The sequence below is a fragment of the Drosophila miranda genome, chromosome 3 (assembly GCF_003369915.1).
Source record: "Drosophila miranda strain MSH22 chromosome 3, D.miranda_PacBio2.1, whole genome shotgun sequence".
Lineage (NCBI taxonomy): Eukaryota > Metazoa > Arthropoda > Insecta > Diptera > Drosophilidae > Drosophila > Drosophila miranda.
Window position 1 is genome coordinate 19,067,371 of NC_046676.1, and position 15,298 is coordinate 19,082,668.

Sequence of the window (15,298 nt, forward strand, 5' to 3'; positions counted from 1 at the left end):
GCCGATGGCTGTGCGGCGTCATATGTTCCTGAAGCGCGGAGGTTGTCGGTTGTTCATGCGGTTGTCGGAGCGCGCACGAAACGGTTTTTGAGAAGCTTCTGAATCGGAAACGGTTTTTTTTTGAAACATCGCCAAGGCGTGTGTGTGCTGCATATGTGTGGAAAGTGAAAACGAAAATGAAAATGAGCATGGTGCATGAGCTTCCTTGACGTTAGCGCTCGTTTGCTCGTTGTAACAGCGGAAAATCCAAAGAAAACGCACACTCGAATCACAGTGAAAAGAATCGAAGGCGAGAGCGAGAGTACGACACAGAGGAAAGGCCAATTGTGAGTGGGTGAGGAACGGGTGAGGAGCGGAACATACCAAAAATATAATGTTGAAAGTATCAGGCTATTTTTGGAATATACTCGTATATTTGTGTTTCCCACACGCTGCTGCATTGGATTGGAAAATTTTCCCCCAAGTAAAGCAACAACAAAACGCGAAAACCTTAAGAATTATACATATTATAAAATGATAATGATTTGGAAACCATTGTGCACATTGAGTTGCATTTCGTTTTCGGTTTGAGTTGGATATTGAAATGTTTTCGAAAAGTTCTCAAAAGCAAAACAAAGCGAAAATAAAATGAAATGAAATGAAATGAAACCAAGAAGCAGCACAAGGCGAATCGCGATGCAAAGTGAAATGTTTTCAATGGGGCAAGACAATCAGGAATGACGAAGATCGGGCAGATATATTGCGAGCGAGATATGGAATGAAGAACGAACACATTAACCTTTAACAATGGAACAGTTCCCAACGGGATATTGGATATGATTTGTGGGATAATTCTTGAATACCACCCTTGAGGGTGGACCTATGTACATATATACATAGATCTGATGTTTATATATGGTCAAAACGGTGTCCATTTCCGGGAAATACCAATCTTTCAACTTTCAAGGAAAGACATACATATGCACACTCGTATTTAGACAGGCATACCGATTCCATCTAGGACTCCAATTACTTTCCCTTTAGCTGGCGAACAATATCGTCTTTTTCCGTCTGATTTCTTCTGAACTCTACAGTACAGATACGTCGTCGATGATTTGTTGTTGCTGTGTTTTGCGCTTGGATTTGAATATAAAGTTGAATTTGTAGTCTTGTGTGTGTTATGCGATAGGATAGGTGGTAGCGTTTCGTCGAGGTATTAAATTACAAGACACCAAAGTGCGCGCCAAGCGAACATGCTCACAAACACAAAGGCAGCACAACATTTAACCACACAGATACACAAACTAATACACACACACATATATACATAAATGTAGATGGGGAGATACAAAGATACTCGTAGAATACGGTGCGGTGTATAAATATATCGTGCATGCGTATCGTATCCAATGGATGCGAAACAATATGCAAAGCAGAGACCCCAAGAAAGAACCGAAAAAGTACGAGTAGCTGAAACTGTGAGACGCTGCGACTCTGTAATTAATTATGTTGAATGGGGGATGAGATGGGATGGAATGGTATAGGATGGAGCACACGAGTACGAGTTCGAGTACGCGTACGAGTATCCCCCATATCCAGTGATTGATGTACTCGAAAGTTCAGTTGTTTACAGTGGCAAGATCAATGACTTGGCCAGCTATAAATACGTGCTTCTTGCTTGCAATAGAAGCACCCTCAGTAGATATCACGCGGATCCACTTTGACCCTTGTCTTCTTCAGTCTTGTGTTCCAGCCACGTCCCGTCCACCTTCAGGCCAAGCAGAAATGTCCGCCAAAACGTCCCCGTCTAGCTCCCGGGATGCCAGCGTGGGTGTCGCCGCGAACGTGGCCGCACCGGTGCAAATCAAAAAGGAACTCCCCAGCGATGAGATCAAGGTGAGTGCCAGTCAAAGATGACCACAAATTATACGCCAGTGTGTATTGCGTTTTCTTGAATTGGTTTCGAATTGGTCGGCAGCAAAGGTGAATAGCACCCACACGCAGAAAACGAGTAATTCTCATTATTATGAGATTATTATCCTATTTCCCCATTGTTCGGTAATTGGACTTAATCAAAGACTTACAGTTTCTCTTTTGCTGAAATGTAATATAATAATTTCAAATCCTCACATTTCGTTTCGTTGATAGTTTTTATACCCGATACTCAAAATGAGTATTGGGGTATATTAGATTTGTGGTAAAAGTGGATGTGTGTAACGTCCAGAAGAAATCGTTTCCGACCCCATAAAGTATATATATTCTTGATCAGCATCAATAGCCGAGTCGATTGAGCCCTGTCTGTCTGTCCGTCCGTCCGTCCGTCCGTCCGTCCGTCCGTCCGTCCGTCCGTCCGTCCGTCCCCTTCAGCGCCTAGTGCTCAAAGACTATAAGAGCTATAGCAACGATGTTTTGGATCCAGACTTCTGTGATATGTCACTGCTACAAAAATATTTCAAAACTTCGCCCCGCCCACTTCCGCCCCCACAAAAGACGAAAATCTGTGGCATCCACATTTTTAAAGATACGATAAAACCAAAAACGCAGAATCGTAGTGGATGACTATGTGTTCTAGAGTGTAAAATCTCAACCAGATCGTATAATTATTATAGCCAGAATCAAGAAAACAATTTCATTCTTTCTCGCTCTGTCTCTCTCTAACACACAGGTTTCATGGTCGGTTTTGCCAATTGCAAAATATGAGTTCAAGGATCTCAGAACCCATAAGAGCTAGAGCAACCAAATTTGGTATCCACACCCCTGTGATATCGGACCTTGACCGTTTCATGTCCAAATTTCGCCACACCCCCTTCCGCCCCCGCAAAGAACGAAAATCTGGGGCATCCACAAATCTCAGAGACTATTAAGGCTAGAGTAACCAAATTTGGTATCCGCACTTCTGTTAGATCTCACTATAAAACGTATATCTCAGAATTTCGCCCCACCCCCTTCCGCCCCCACAAAGAACGAAAATCTGTTGCATCCACAATTTTGCACATTCGAGAAAACTAAAAACGCACAATCATAGATAATGACCATATCTATGAGATTGCTGAATCTGGATCAGATCAGATCATTTTTATAGGCAATAGGAACAAATCAATTTTCAGTGGCTACGCAGCCACCGACGACCAGCTCAGACTGATTTTCTGTCTCTCTCTTTGTCGTGTCGTTTAATATTAGCGGCGTCTGCCGGAGGAGAGCCATACTGACTTAGTATCGGGTATAAATGTAGAGTTGCGGTCTCCGCAGCAACTCACAACGTTCCCCCTCGTTTTTGTTCTAAAGATACCAAAGATTAATTGAAGCGTTTAAAATATGTTATTCACATTGCACATCATTAGAATTCGAGCATTTCCAAGTAAATACTGAAAAACAAGAATCAGAGCCAAACCATCGGAATCGTCTCAGTTTTCAATTTGCAATTCCAATTATTCCGCGGAAAAGGATGATGATGGTGGCTTATGTTGGAGAGCATTTAGAAAAGTGCAACAAAAAGGCCAGTCCACTGATGGGAGTGCTGGGAGTGCTGGGTCCGTCATTTGTAATTGGAGTTCGCATCGAAGTTGCAGCCAGCGATTACGATTACGAGATTTCGCCAACAATGTTCGTCCATGGATGTAAACCGAGCGGGATGGGTCGGAAACCCTATATTGATGAATTTTTATAATCATTTTAACGAGTGAGTGCGCCAGTGAATGACTGAGCGGCGGAGTTGCGCTGAGTCCGAATCCGAATCCGATTCTGAAACCGAGTCCAAGTGGGTTGCAAATTTACGCAGAAAGGCACACCGCCCCCCCCCCCCCCCCCCACTGCCACCGCCACCGCCACCTCTTCCCATGCTGGGCTTATCCGCCAAATGAGCAAAATTAATTTAATGCCACAGACGGGGAGCCATCTACCCGCAGAGACGGGGACGCGGACGGGGCCGGTGACGGAGACGGGTACGGGTACGGAGAGCAACGACAATAACAACAGCTACAGCAACAGCTACAGCAACAGCAACAAAAACTCTCCCACAGCAACATTTTTGCAGCACGTGAAATGTGATCGGTGAATCGAAATTATGGCCGCCGGTCTGCAGTTGCGCGCAATGATACTTATTATAAAGCATAATGAAAACAAAAACAAAATAAAAAAAAAATTGTTATAATGAATGAGCTGCTTGAGAACCCAATATGCGCTGAGCTGAGCGTGCCCACGGTCGGGTGGGTGGATGTATGGATACTCCGCTTAAATGTTTGTTAAAGTGGGCCTTTATTACCTGGAAACGATTTGTTATCGTGCGATTACACTGAGGAGTTGTGGGAGTAGGTCTGGGCTAGTTTGAACTAGGTCTGAATCGAATCAGAAATGTTCACCTGGACATCGAATGGGTTTTCCAGCCAAGTCAGTTGTTGCTTACTTATAATGAAACTCTTAGATGTATTGATTTGTATATGTTTTACCTTGGTAACCCCTTCGAGATCGATATCAATTACAAATATTGAAATTGATCCCTTAACCATGCTCACCTGCTCTGAAATAGTGTCAGTTTCTTGTATAATTACAAGCTGCATTTGCTGCAAAGACACCGAAAGGCACCGAAAAGTTGTGGTATGAACATACATACAATGTATAATGGATCCAGGGGACGCCGAAAACACACACAATACAATTAAGCAGCGGCGAGAGGAGAATGAACGCGCCTCATGGGTGCAATTCGATAGGACTGTGAAAGACGATATCCTTCAAGGTTTCCGCTTTGGGGCGCTGTCGTCTCCCGAAGCTGAGGCTGGGCGTTATGAAAGAGGGATATGGGGTACACAGGACATCAAGGGAAAGAGGTAGGAGTGAGTGATGTGATTGATAAATGGAAACAATGTGTGTTGCCTTAGGAGGTGTTCATTCATAGAGAAGGAAGAAGGAAGGAATACAGTCGATAGATTGCCTATAATTAGGATATCCACCTCGGGGGATAGCATGTTTGGGCCAGCAATCAATGGCAATCATTAGTTTAGCATTATTCTGTCTGTTTTACTCTAAAGGGGTAAATTTAAACCAGATCTACAGTACGACTATTTTAGTTATTCCCAGCCGCAGGGGCAGCAGTCGATTGAGCACCTGCACATCCAGTAGTTAAGTGCTGCTGGGATCGTATAGCCCCAAGGCAGGACGCAGGGCATTCAGGATTGGGTTACCCACACACACACACACACACACACAGTAGGAGGGGGTCGGGCGCAATGACATCGTGGGCCCGGCAGTGCCAGTCAGCCACTCAGAGCCTGCCCCGGCGGGTGGGGGCGAGGTAAGGTGGAGCAGCAGCGCAGCTCGAATGACGCCGCAGCAGCAGAACTTTAATAACAACGCCGAAGATTGAATTACAAACAAAATAGAATATGATAAATTCTACACAAAACACCAGGAACCAGAGCTCAAAGCTGGGGCTGCAGAGGAGAGAGAGCGACTACGATACGTAGTACATAGTTGCCCCGGACACAAAGAGCGGACGTAACATGAGGCACCCTGTGTGCCTGCCTGTTGAAGCACCCACAAGCAGCACATGACGTGGCTGCCAGTAGCAAGAGGCAAGTGACAGGCAAGTGGCAGGCGACGTGCAGCAGCAGCAGCAGCAGCAGCAGCACTGGAGGCTCAAATTAATATAGCGCTAAATTAATTCGAGCCACCGATGGGAAAACAAAGGACCCAGGGGAACACGACCCTATTCAGCAGCAGTGGTCCTGCACCTGTGGATGGACTCCACTTCCATTGACTCTATTGAGAGTAGTCTGTATGAGTGGCAGGGAGAATCGAGGAGATAGGGATTCCAGATAAATACCTTCTTAGTGATTTAGTGAGCATATAATACTAGTTTCGATATAAATAAATCTTTCTGCCATATACCCCTTCTGGCGTATATCGTACATATATATACTGGGTGTACGCACATTAAAATAAAATAAAATATCAAGTTGCAAGAGAGCAACAACAGCAACAACAGCAACAACAACAAAGAAAAGAAAAACAATACCATAAAAAAGAGAAGAGAAACTGAAAACTGGCGCAGAAGCAACAACAACGGCAGCAGCAGCCAAAGGCCAAGTATGTCATGTAAGAATTCGAAAGAAGGACGCGCGTCATTCAATCCTGAGGTATCGATATTCGATTACAACCAACTAAAAACCGACTGACTTTGTGCTCGACTCCAACACACACCACACACACACACATAGAGATGTCTGAGAAAACTAGTGTAATTCTAGAATTTGTTGCCATTGGGTGTTGTTTTCCCTATAGCATACATTGTACTCGTATACTCGTATATTTGGGGTGGTATGGCGATGGCGATGGCGGTGTCGGTGTCGACGCGATTGCGATTGGATTCGGTCCGGACACCGGCTCTGGGTGCTCTGTTGCAGTTTGGTTTAGTTCGCTTTAGTTTTAGCTCTCGTCTCAGCTCAGTTTACTGGGTTCAGGGTGAGTTATTATAAGCGTATTGGGTTGCTCTCCCTCTCCCTCTCCCTCTTCCTCGCCATCGCCCATCGTCCCCACTGTGTCCCTCCCACTCTGTGTGTCTTCTCTCTCAGTTGTAGTCGTTAGCCATTGCCAGCCTCGTTGTCGTTGTCGTTGTCGTTGTCGTGTGCTTTACATTATTCTATTAGGTTTCCTTGCCAGTAACCGTAGACGTGTATTAATGTGGCCGACTCACATAGCCCGGGGCCTCCAGTGCTGTAATGCAGTGGGGATAAGCAGCCCACTCGGATTACCTTAGATAGGGTTTGGGCCGTATCTAGGTCAGAAAAATGAAGGAGGGTTTCTTACAGAAGTATCCTAGGGACCGATCGATACGAGCTTGTTCCCGTTGAGGCATTCCTTTGGCCAACTTTTTGAGTGTTTCGCTCAGTGTACCAGTACTACTCATTGCCAGACAGAAACTGAGCACTCGGTCTGCAGTTCCCGGTTCTCGGTTCTCGGTCTCATACTCGTCAAGTCGGTTCATTACGATTCATAATAAAAATGAAAATCTGATATGTTTTTGTAAGTTGAGATTTAGCAAAAACGAAAAAAAGCTGAACAAACTTGAGCCGCGCCAAGCGAGAGCCGTAGCCAAAAGCAGACAGAGAACGGAGAACAGTCAGTCGGAGCAGAACGTGTACGGTACGGAACGGTTGAAGTATTGGAATTGGCAAATGTATCCCCACAAGATATTCCAGAAATACATAATTATAAAAAAAAAAACAGTGAAATGAAATGAAAGGAAAGGAAAACCGACTCCGCCGAGATCTTGTTGCACAACAGATGCGGATGTCTGAAACTGGAATTGTAAATATATGTATGGAATGGTATGGTATGGTATATACTCGAACACTCGATTACACCACAGAGAGCAGGCAGAATCAGATCCAAGCTCCAGCAGCAGCAGCAAAAACAACAGCAACAACGGCAACAACAACAGACGGCATACAATTTCAGCTTTTAATTAATTGATTTTTATTCGCATTTCGGTTTAGAATTTCACCCGACTGCAATGAGCTGGAGCTGAAGCTGGAGCTGGTGCTGGTGCTGGTGCTGGTGCTGTGGCTGTGGCTGGAGTTCCCAGCATTCGATGTTGTTGGGGGCTGTGTCTGTCTGCTTCTCCACCTCGAATACCAGCCCGTTCATCCGTCCGTGAGTCTGTCTGTCTGTTGAGCAACTGTCAGGCAGCCGGAGCAGGAAAACTGAACGAACGCACAAATCAGAAATTAAAAACCGAACATAAATTAACAGACAAATGATACTAAAAGCCGAGACAGAGCGCGGTTCCGAGAGCGAGATGAAGTTGGAGATGGAGACGGAGATGGCGCATGGGATAATGAGGGAGAGCGAGCGGGCGAACGGAAAGGTAAGGACAATCCTCCAGCGCTGCGCTCCTCCGATTACCGCACAGTTGGTACTCCGAACTGCGAAAAACTGAACTTGAGACAAGCGTGCGTCGCTCTCTGTCTTCTGCCTTCTGCCCCCTGGTCTCTGGTCACGGATCTACACGATTCCCCATTCCCCCTGGGGACGAGGTCGCACCTGAGGCATGTAATCGATACGGCCAGGCAGTCGAGTCGTCGTCCCAGAGATTTTTATCGTGCGAATTGTTAATACTCTTTTCACGCCATCGGACAAAGCCTGAATGCGTCTGTCACCGATACTCGACCATGCCTTTAGGTGCTGCGGATTGCAGGGAGCGGGGTGCGGGGTGCGGGGTGCAGTGCGATTCAGAGGGGGGTTGGTAGTTATTAGACGACTTGCATTTGTCAGCAAGTTGGCAGCACCGCTTAATTTGCACGCCGTATCGGGTGTCCCATCGGACAGCTATTCCGGGGAGTGGGGCTATCACTGGTCTATTGGCTCGTGGGATGGTATGGGATTGTAGGGAATGGTGACTCATCTGGTTGCACTGTCCGCCTCCGCCTCCGCCTCGGCCTCCGCCAATTGGGGAATCATCTTTCAGTGTTCTCAAATTTGTAGTCATTTCCCTTGAATACAACCGAGGCTTGTGTCGACATGGCGTATGAACAATGTGGAATTCCTGAGAAGCACCAAAGGGCAGTGTCTCAGGCGATTGGCAGGCGAATTATTAAGATTTTCTGAAATTGAAGTTCTCTTTGTACAGATGTACAGTTTGTATACCTCACTGCCACTCCTCTGGCCGCAGGCAGCAATGGCTAAAACTTTAAATACGAGAATTTCAATGTAACCCGATCCCGAGGTTGTGCAGCTCTCGCAGCCTTGTGCGAAATGTTTCGTGTTCAGCTTCCAAGAATACATATATGTACATGTAGGTGCATATCGTGCATATGTATGTGTGTACAAAACTCGCAAAAGTGGACACAGAAATATCTCCTTGGGTTGTTTCAATCTCAAATGAGTGTGCCCAAAAGAGACAACTTCAAAGGCAGGTCCAGACTAAGACAGTTTTTCCCTTAAATTTTAAAGAAGAGGCAACACAGAGACATCTAGCTATCCATGTCGTAGCAGCATCCGTGCCAACACCCTTGTTGCAAATGCCACCCACCACGCCCCCGCCCGAAAAACCAACATCCAGCCCGCTGGCCGTAATGAATTCGTTCGTTCCTTGTACGGCTATTGATATCCTTGCAGGAGAGCAAGTGGGAGGTGGGAGTGTATGCATATGTGCGTGTGGGCTTGTGGGCGTGTGGGCTTGTGGGCGTGTGCTTCTGGGATACGTAAACACTATCGATTACCCGGTCACTGCAGTGCTGGGCCCATGCGTGCATTAATTGGACTCTTAAAGTTTAAAGGTCACCACGGTTGGAGGTTTAGAGTATACCTTTCAGAAATGACCCCGATTGAAGCAATTAAACAATGATAAGACTCTTCATTCGGCATGTAATTCGACTTTCCTTTCCTTGTGTCTTTTCCCTTGCTTTGAACCAGTCCTTTTTCGCGACTCAGTGAAGACACCTGCCACCACACAATGATTGGGGTATTGGATTGCGCCAGTTACAGCTGCATGCCGCTTATCGAGAGGTTTTGGCCAGGCCACAGTCAGAGGGAGCATCGAATGGCTCTTGGGGAGCTGGGGAGCTGGGGAGCACGAAACTGTGGCATCAATTTCTAGAAACTCATCGTTCTGCCTCTGTCTTGTTCCAGGAGTTCGCACACAGCACCATGAATGAGCTGCTCGGCTGGTATGGCTTCGATGGCGTCGACGTGGATCGCCTGGACCTCACCGCCAAGACATCGCGTCTGCTTCAGAGTGCCGCCGCTGTGGCCAGCCAACAGCACCACCTGCACCATCAGGACCAGGAGCAACAGCACCAGATGCTGGAGAGGAGGAGGACTGGTTTCCTTCGGAGCAGTCGCAGCTCCCTTGCTGCCGCGTATCATAGCAACAACAATAACCACACGAAAAACAATACCAGTAGCAATGGAAATGGGAATGGGAATGCCAGTGCCAGTGCCGGTGCCGGTGCCGGTGGGAGTGGGTGTGGGCGCAAGGGCGGCATTCAATATTGCAACAGAACGACGACGACTCCCTCGGATCATGATACGCGCAGCTCGCGGGAGGATGACTCCAAAAGTCCGAACTCAATCGGCAAGCCGGTCACGACAGTGGGGATGCTGACCACAGAGGAGAAAATAGGTGAGTACCGCCTAGCACAGAGGGCATGCCAACAGTCAAGTAATTCGAGATCCCAGCTGCCAAATTCGAGTACGAGTGCGGGCGAAGCTATGAGTGCCAGGCTGCAGTCTGGCCCAAAATTAGAGTATGTCCGAGTGTCCCCCCACTCATCTCCCTACAGCTTCTAGTTTTTGTTGAGGATATTACAATTATGGTTTTGCGGGGGTTTTCGAAACCAACGAGGGTGCTAAATCTTTCCATGTCTATTGCTTTTTGGAATTTGATAAGTCGGACTTTTCATCTCTGGCACAACGTCGGCCCCACGCAGCCCCCGCTCCACCCATTCCCGTTATGAGCATTTGGGAGAGCAGGCAGCTTGAAAACTTTTGATAAATTCCCAACAAAATTTTGGGGGCTGCGCTGGCGGTGATGCGGCTGCCTGCATTATCGAATAACAGATTCATTAAGCTCCAAATATGGCCTGCACAATTTCGGAAAGCAAAGTCTTTCCCCACCGATGCTAGGAGCTGGGTGCGGAGCAGCTGAATTCCAAATGAATTCTGAAGGATGCCATGGAAAAGAGGAGCAGTGGGTGTACCTTTCAGGAGCCTTTAGCATTTGCGGAGCATCTCTACCTTTTGCTAATGTTGAATCTTACGTTTATCTCCGTTGCAGACTTCAACAACTGTTGCTGGTGCCATCGACCGATTGCCGAGAACGCGCCAGACTATCTAACCAGCAGCGATGGACCTCGCTATTGCTCGGAGTCCTGCTTCACACAGAGCCGGCGGGCGTGCTTTAAGAAGGCCAAGACCTGTGACTGGTGCAAGCACGTCCGCCATGCAGTCAGCTATGTGGACTTCCAGGATGGGGCCTCGCAGCTGCAGTTCTGCTCGGAGAAGTGCCTCAACCAGTACAAGATGCAGATCTTCTGCAACGAGACCCAGGCCCACCTGGACATGAATCCACACCTGCGGGACCAGGGCCTGGAGGCGGGCAGCGAAGCGGGTCTCATCACGCCCGATCTCTGGCTGCGCAACTGCCGCAGTCGCTCGGCCTCGCCAGCCTCCACGGTATCGGTGTCGCCAGGGCCTCCAGCCGAGAGGTCGGCGGGGGCCACCGCCAAGCGAATCTCGCCTAGCGTTACTCCGCCCAGCAATCCGAGCAAACCCTTGATCTCAGTGGCGCCCGTGTCCAAGCTGCTGGCCCAGAAGAGTCCCGCGCCAGCTGCTGCAGTCCCTCCACCGCCGCCCCCACCCCAGCAGCGGCACCACAACTCCTTGGGATCGGGTCCGGGACTAAAGCCTGGTCGCCGCAAGCGTCCGCAACGGGGTCCATCGTCCTCCTCCGGTTCGGAGACGGTGGCCAGCATGCTCCAAAAGCAGCATCATCAACAGCAGCAGCAGCAGCAGCACCAGCCGACGCTCAGCGCAGACTTTTCCGGATCCAGTGTGCCGCTGCCGCCATTATCCCCCATGCCAGAGCCGGCCCATCCCCACCAACAACAGCAGCAGCCTCCCACAGTGGTGCCACCCCAGGTCCTGGGCAGGGGCCCAACTGCCATACCTTCCAGCTACTTTGCCCCACCGCCCAATGGGCATCCGATGGGACTTCCATTTGGAAGGCATCCCGCGCAGCCGCCACATCACTTCCTGCCGCCCCCGCACGGCATGATGCCTCGGGGATTTCCTCCGCCCTTTGGGCTACCGATGCCGACACAGGTGCCAGAGCATCTTGGTGCTTTCGCGGCAATGATGGGTGCGGTTCCGCCCGTAACCGTGATGGTGCCATATCCAATAATCATACCGCTGCCCATACCCATACCCGTGCCCCTGCCCGTCATGGACTTCTACAAGGCGCATCTGACACCCGAGCAGCGGAAGCAGTTCGACGAGGAGCGTGCCACGACGAGTCGCAGGGAGGACCAGCCACAGCCACTGGACTGCAGCAAGGCCAGGAGTGATAAGGATCAGGATCAGGAGCAGGATGGGCAACCAGAGGAGGAGCCGAAACCTCCACCAGAGCTCAAGGAGGAGCAGGTGGAGGAGGACGAGAAGGAGAAAGACGAAGATGTCGATATTGATGATGACTGTAATGATAATGATGACGATGAGGATAAGAAATCCATACCAAAGACAACCTCTGCCGGGAACGCTTCTCCAGCTTCAGCTTCTGCTTCGCCGTCGCCTTCGTCATCATCGCCAGCCACTGATGCGACCGCGCTTGAGACACACTGCATTGTCCGGGATGAAACCCATTCGGAGGCCGACCAGGACAACCAGAAACTGCCCAAGCTAAAAATCACGCGACTGCAAGCCAAACGGACCCTTATCCAAACCAAAGAGCCAACCGCGTCCACATCGTCTCCAGCTCCACCGTCATTTCCAGCGACACCTTCGGGCAGCAACGTTTCGTCCGAATGCAGTCGACCGCTGCGCAAGCGCAAGCGGATCATTGACTGCGACTTCCAGAAGATGGCACTGCGGGAGCTGGAGCCGGGCGATGGCGGCCACAACCAGGAGAGCAGTCCCACCAAGGACGGGGACGGAGAGTGCAATATAACCAATAGCAACAACCATGGCAATGCTAAAGCTAAAAAGTAAATGTATTAGACTTAATAGTAGACTTTACAAAATATTAGTACGTATTTATCCATGAACTGCGTGTGTATGTGTGTAAACTGGACTTGAATATATGTATGCGAAAGCGCAATATAGGGAGCGGAAGGCGGAAGGCACAAAGTGCTCGAAGAGTCAGAATGAAATTGAAATAAATACAACATTTAAATTATTAATTTGCAATGTGTATAATTGTGTGTGTTTCCACCTAGTCTACGCATAAAAGGATAACGTTATCAGTCCCTGAGCAGCTTACAGGGTGCTCTGCTGCATGCTAAACACATATAACTCAAACTGAAGGTAGCACTTGTGACTACTCTGGTAGCACCTTTTAATTGTACAGATCCCAGAGCGAGATCTGGCCGTCCATGCCCGCTGCCGCCATGATGGGAGCCCGCCACATAGCCACCGGCTGCTGGGAGTAGGCGAGGTCCATGACACCGCCCTGCTTGTGCTGGGTGAGCACGGCCAGAGGTCGGAGACTCTTCCACGAGAAGATCCGAATGCGACCATCCCAGCCACCGCTGGCAAAGACCTTCTGGTCGGCGCGAATGCGAACACAGTTGACGCCCGGATTCTTGATGCACAGCTCCGAGCCGCGCTGCAGCTGCATGGATGGCCGCTGGTAGCTAAAGGTCGTCAGCTTGTCCGCTGTAAGTGAAGCGGAGAACTAGATTTAAAAGTCGCTAGTGAACCTCCGGAATACACTTACAGGCACCGCCAACGATGCCTCTATTCGTTATGGGGTCATAGTCCACTGCCATGGCATCAGTCGCCAGCTCGACGACATCCACCATAACACCAGAGCTGATGTCCCACGTCAGGAAGTGCCCAGACTCGTAGCCGGCCAGTAGGAACAGTGAGGAGGCGCAGTCGAAGGGCTTGAAGCAGGTGACGCTGCCCAGCTTGGGCAGCTGCGGATCGTCAGGCACAAGCATTTGGGTGGGGGCAGCCGAGTCCGTCACATGCAGCACTCCAATGGACGACTCCTCGCAGGGATAGAACAGAAGCTGCTCGTTGGTGTTGCTCGTATTCATATAAAGGGCTGAACGGCAGTACCCCAGATGATTTCCCAGAATACTGTGCTCCTTCACATAGCTGCTGTTGCCTATGGAGAACATCGTGACGGTTCCACCCTTCTCCTGGGTCACCAGTCGGTCGGACGTGTGATGCAGGCTTGTGATGGGCTCGCTGCCCACTTCAAAGTGCAGAGCCGAGCGATTTGTCTGCAGCAGAAACAAGATTCAAATGATTTGGCAATTTGTTTTTGTTTTGCACGGAACCTACCTGTAGATCCCACAGGAAAACGCTGCCCTTGATGGTGCCCGCCAGGAGACGCTCGTTTTCCTGGAAGCAAACCGAATTCACGGCGCCCATGTCCGGGGAACGCAGGCTGAACACAGGATCTGGTGGTAGCACAGCCATAATCAAATCGTTTAACAAATTAGATTTGTAAGTGCGTTCAGTGTTTTGTTTTTATCAATATTTACAATTTACACGACCCGAACTACACGGCAACTACTCATTTGCTACACATTTGCTACATGAAAAGGAAAGAGATGGTATGGACGAGAGGCAGAACGGCCCAGAAAATCCAACGCATGCAGGGTAAAATCCACCCCTTTTTCCTAATGTACCTTGTTTTGAAAGTATATTGTCTTGACACGACGAGGTGAGGCTCGTGCGCACCTTGCAATTTTACGAAATTTATTCAAAAAATACCCTAAATTCGGTATTTTGTGCGATATTTTTAACTGAACTTTTATGATCTGAGTTTTTTGATAAAAAAAAAACGGAACTCAAAAAGCAATTTCATTGAATTTTACATTTTTTGGTTCTTTTAATTCAATCAAATCAACTGTAATGTTACCGATGTATTTATATCGATAGCAGTGTGCGACGCAAATGCAATAGAGGGCGCTGTGGTTGGCGCGCAACACAGCAAATTCAAATGGTGTGTTTTTTGAACAGTTGGTTGTCTGCGAATTAGAGCCCATCGGAAATGTTATCCAGTTGACGTTCACTGGAGCCTCTCAAAAAGAAAACAGGCTTAAATCTTAGCAGCGAAAAATCATTAAGCCTCTAAATGCGCGGACTATTAAAAACATATCGTGCACCAAAGGCTTACCGGCTTTATTGGACTTTGTCAGCAGCGCAGTGCTTGTGTCGGTGCCTCCAACGTTAAGGCACAATCATAAAAGACTTGCTTGTCAGTTGTACTTGGGCCAGTGGTCAGATTGCGACCAACGAAAACAGGCCAAAAACCTTCCAGAATATGAGTCTGGTGGCTTGGGGTGTATCTGTGTGTGTCTGCCGCAACAAAGATCGAAAAATAAACATGATATAAGCTCGTTAATCAATGCTAAGTTGACAGTTTTAAGTGGTTTTAGGGAAATAACATCACCAACGGCAAATAACTTGAGACTCCTGTAGTGCCGCAGGCTCCATATGATTTACTGGCCCCGTGGCTGTGCGGATGCGGTCCCAAAAAAATGCGCTATATTTTAATTGAGTGCAAGAATTTATTTGACATATATAGCAGATATTTGGCTGGTTGGTTCTGGAAAAATTGAGTATTTTTAAAGATTTCAGACCCACCCACCTG

At 48.4% G+C, this 15,298-nt stretch overlaps 2 protein-coding genes across 7 annotated transcripts; one reads left to right on the top strand and one right to left on the bottom strand.

The window, feature by feature from the left end:
* The first annotated feature begins 12 nt into the window (after positions 1–12).
* Positions 13–12,869, top strand: LOC108159952 (sine oculis-binding protein homolog A). 5 transcript variants are annotated; one of them, XM_017293615.2, is made up of 4 exons: positions 13–345; positions 1,720–1,875; positions 9,604–10,096; positions 10,751–12,869. In XM_017293615.2, exons 2-4 carry the CDS (start codon positions 1,765–1,767, stop codon positions 12,676–12,678), a joined length of 2,532 nt encoding a protein of 843 aa, XP_017149104.1. In that variant the 5' UTR covers positions 13–345; positions 1,720–1,764; the 3' UTR covers positions 12,679–12,869. The 5 variants fall into 5 exon arrangements, with proteins under 5 accessions (XP_017149104.1, XP_017149103.1, XP_017149106.1 ...); XM_017293614.2 differs by having other exon boundaries at positions 13–334; XM_017293613.2 differs by having other exon boundaries at positions 14–326.
* LOC117185811 (guanine nucleotide-binding protein subunit beta-like protein 1) lies at positions 12,863–14,244 on the bottom strand. Of its 2 annotated transcripts, XM_033391001.1 has the most exons (4): positions 14,184–14,244; positions 13,981–14,099; positions 13,406–13,919; positions 12,863–13,344 (listed from the first exon to the last, which is right to left on the bottom strand). In XM_033391001.1, the coding sequence occupies exons 2-4, from the start codon at positions 14,068–14,070 to the stop codon at positions 13,025–13,027; spliced, it is 924 nt and encodes a 307-aa protein (XP_033246892.1). In that variant the 5' UTR covers positions 14,071–14,099; positions 14,184–14,244; the 3' UTR covers positions 12,863–13,024. The 2 variants fall into 2 exon arrangements, with proteins under 2 accessions (XP_033246892.1, XP_033246891.1); XM_033391000.1 differs by having other exon boundaries at positions 13,981–14,224.
* Between the last annotated feature and the right edge of the window lie 1,054 nt (positions 14,245–15,298).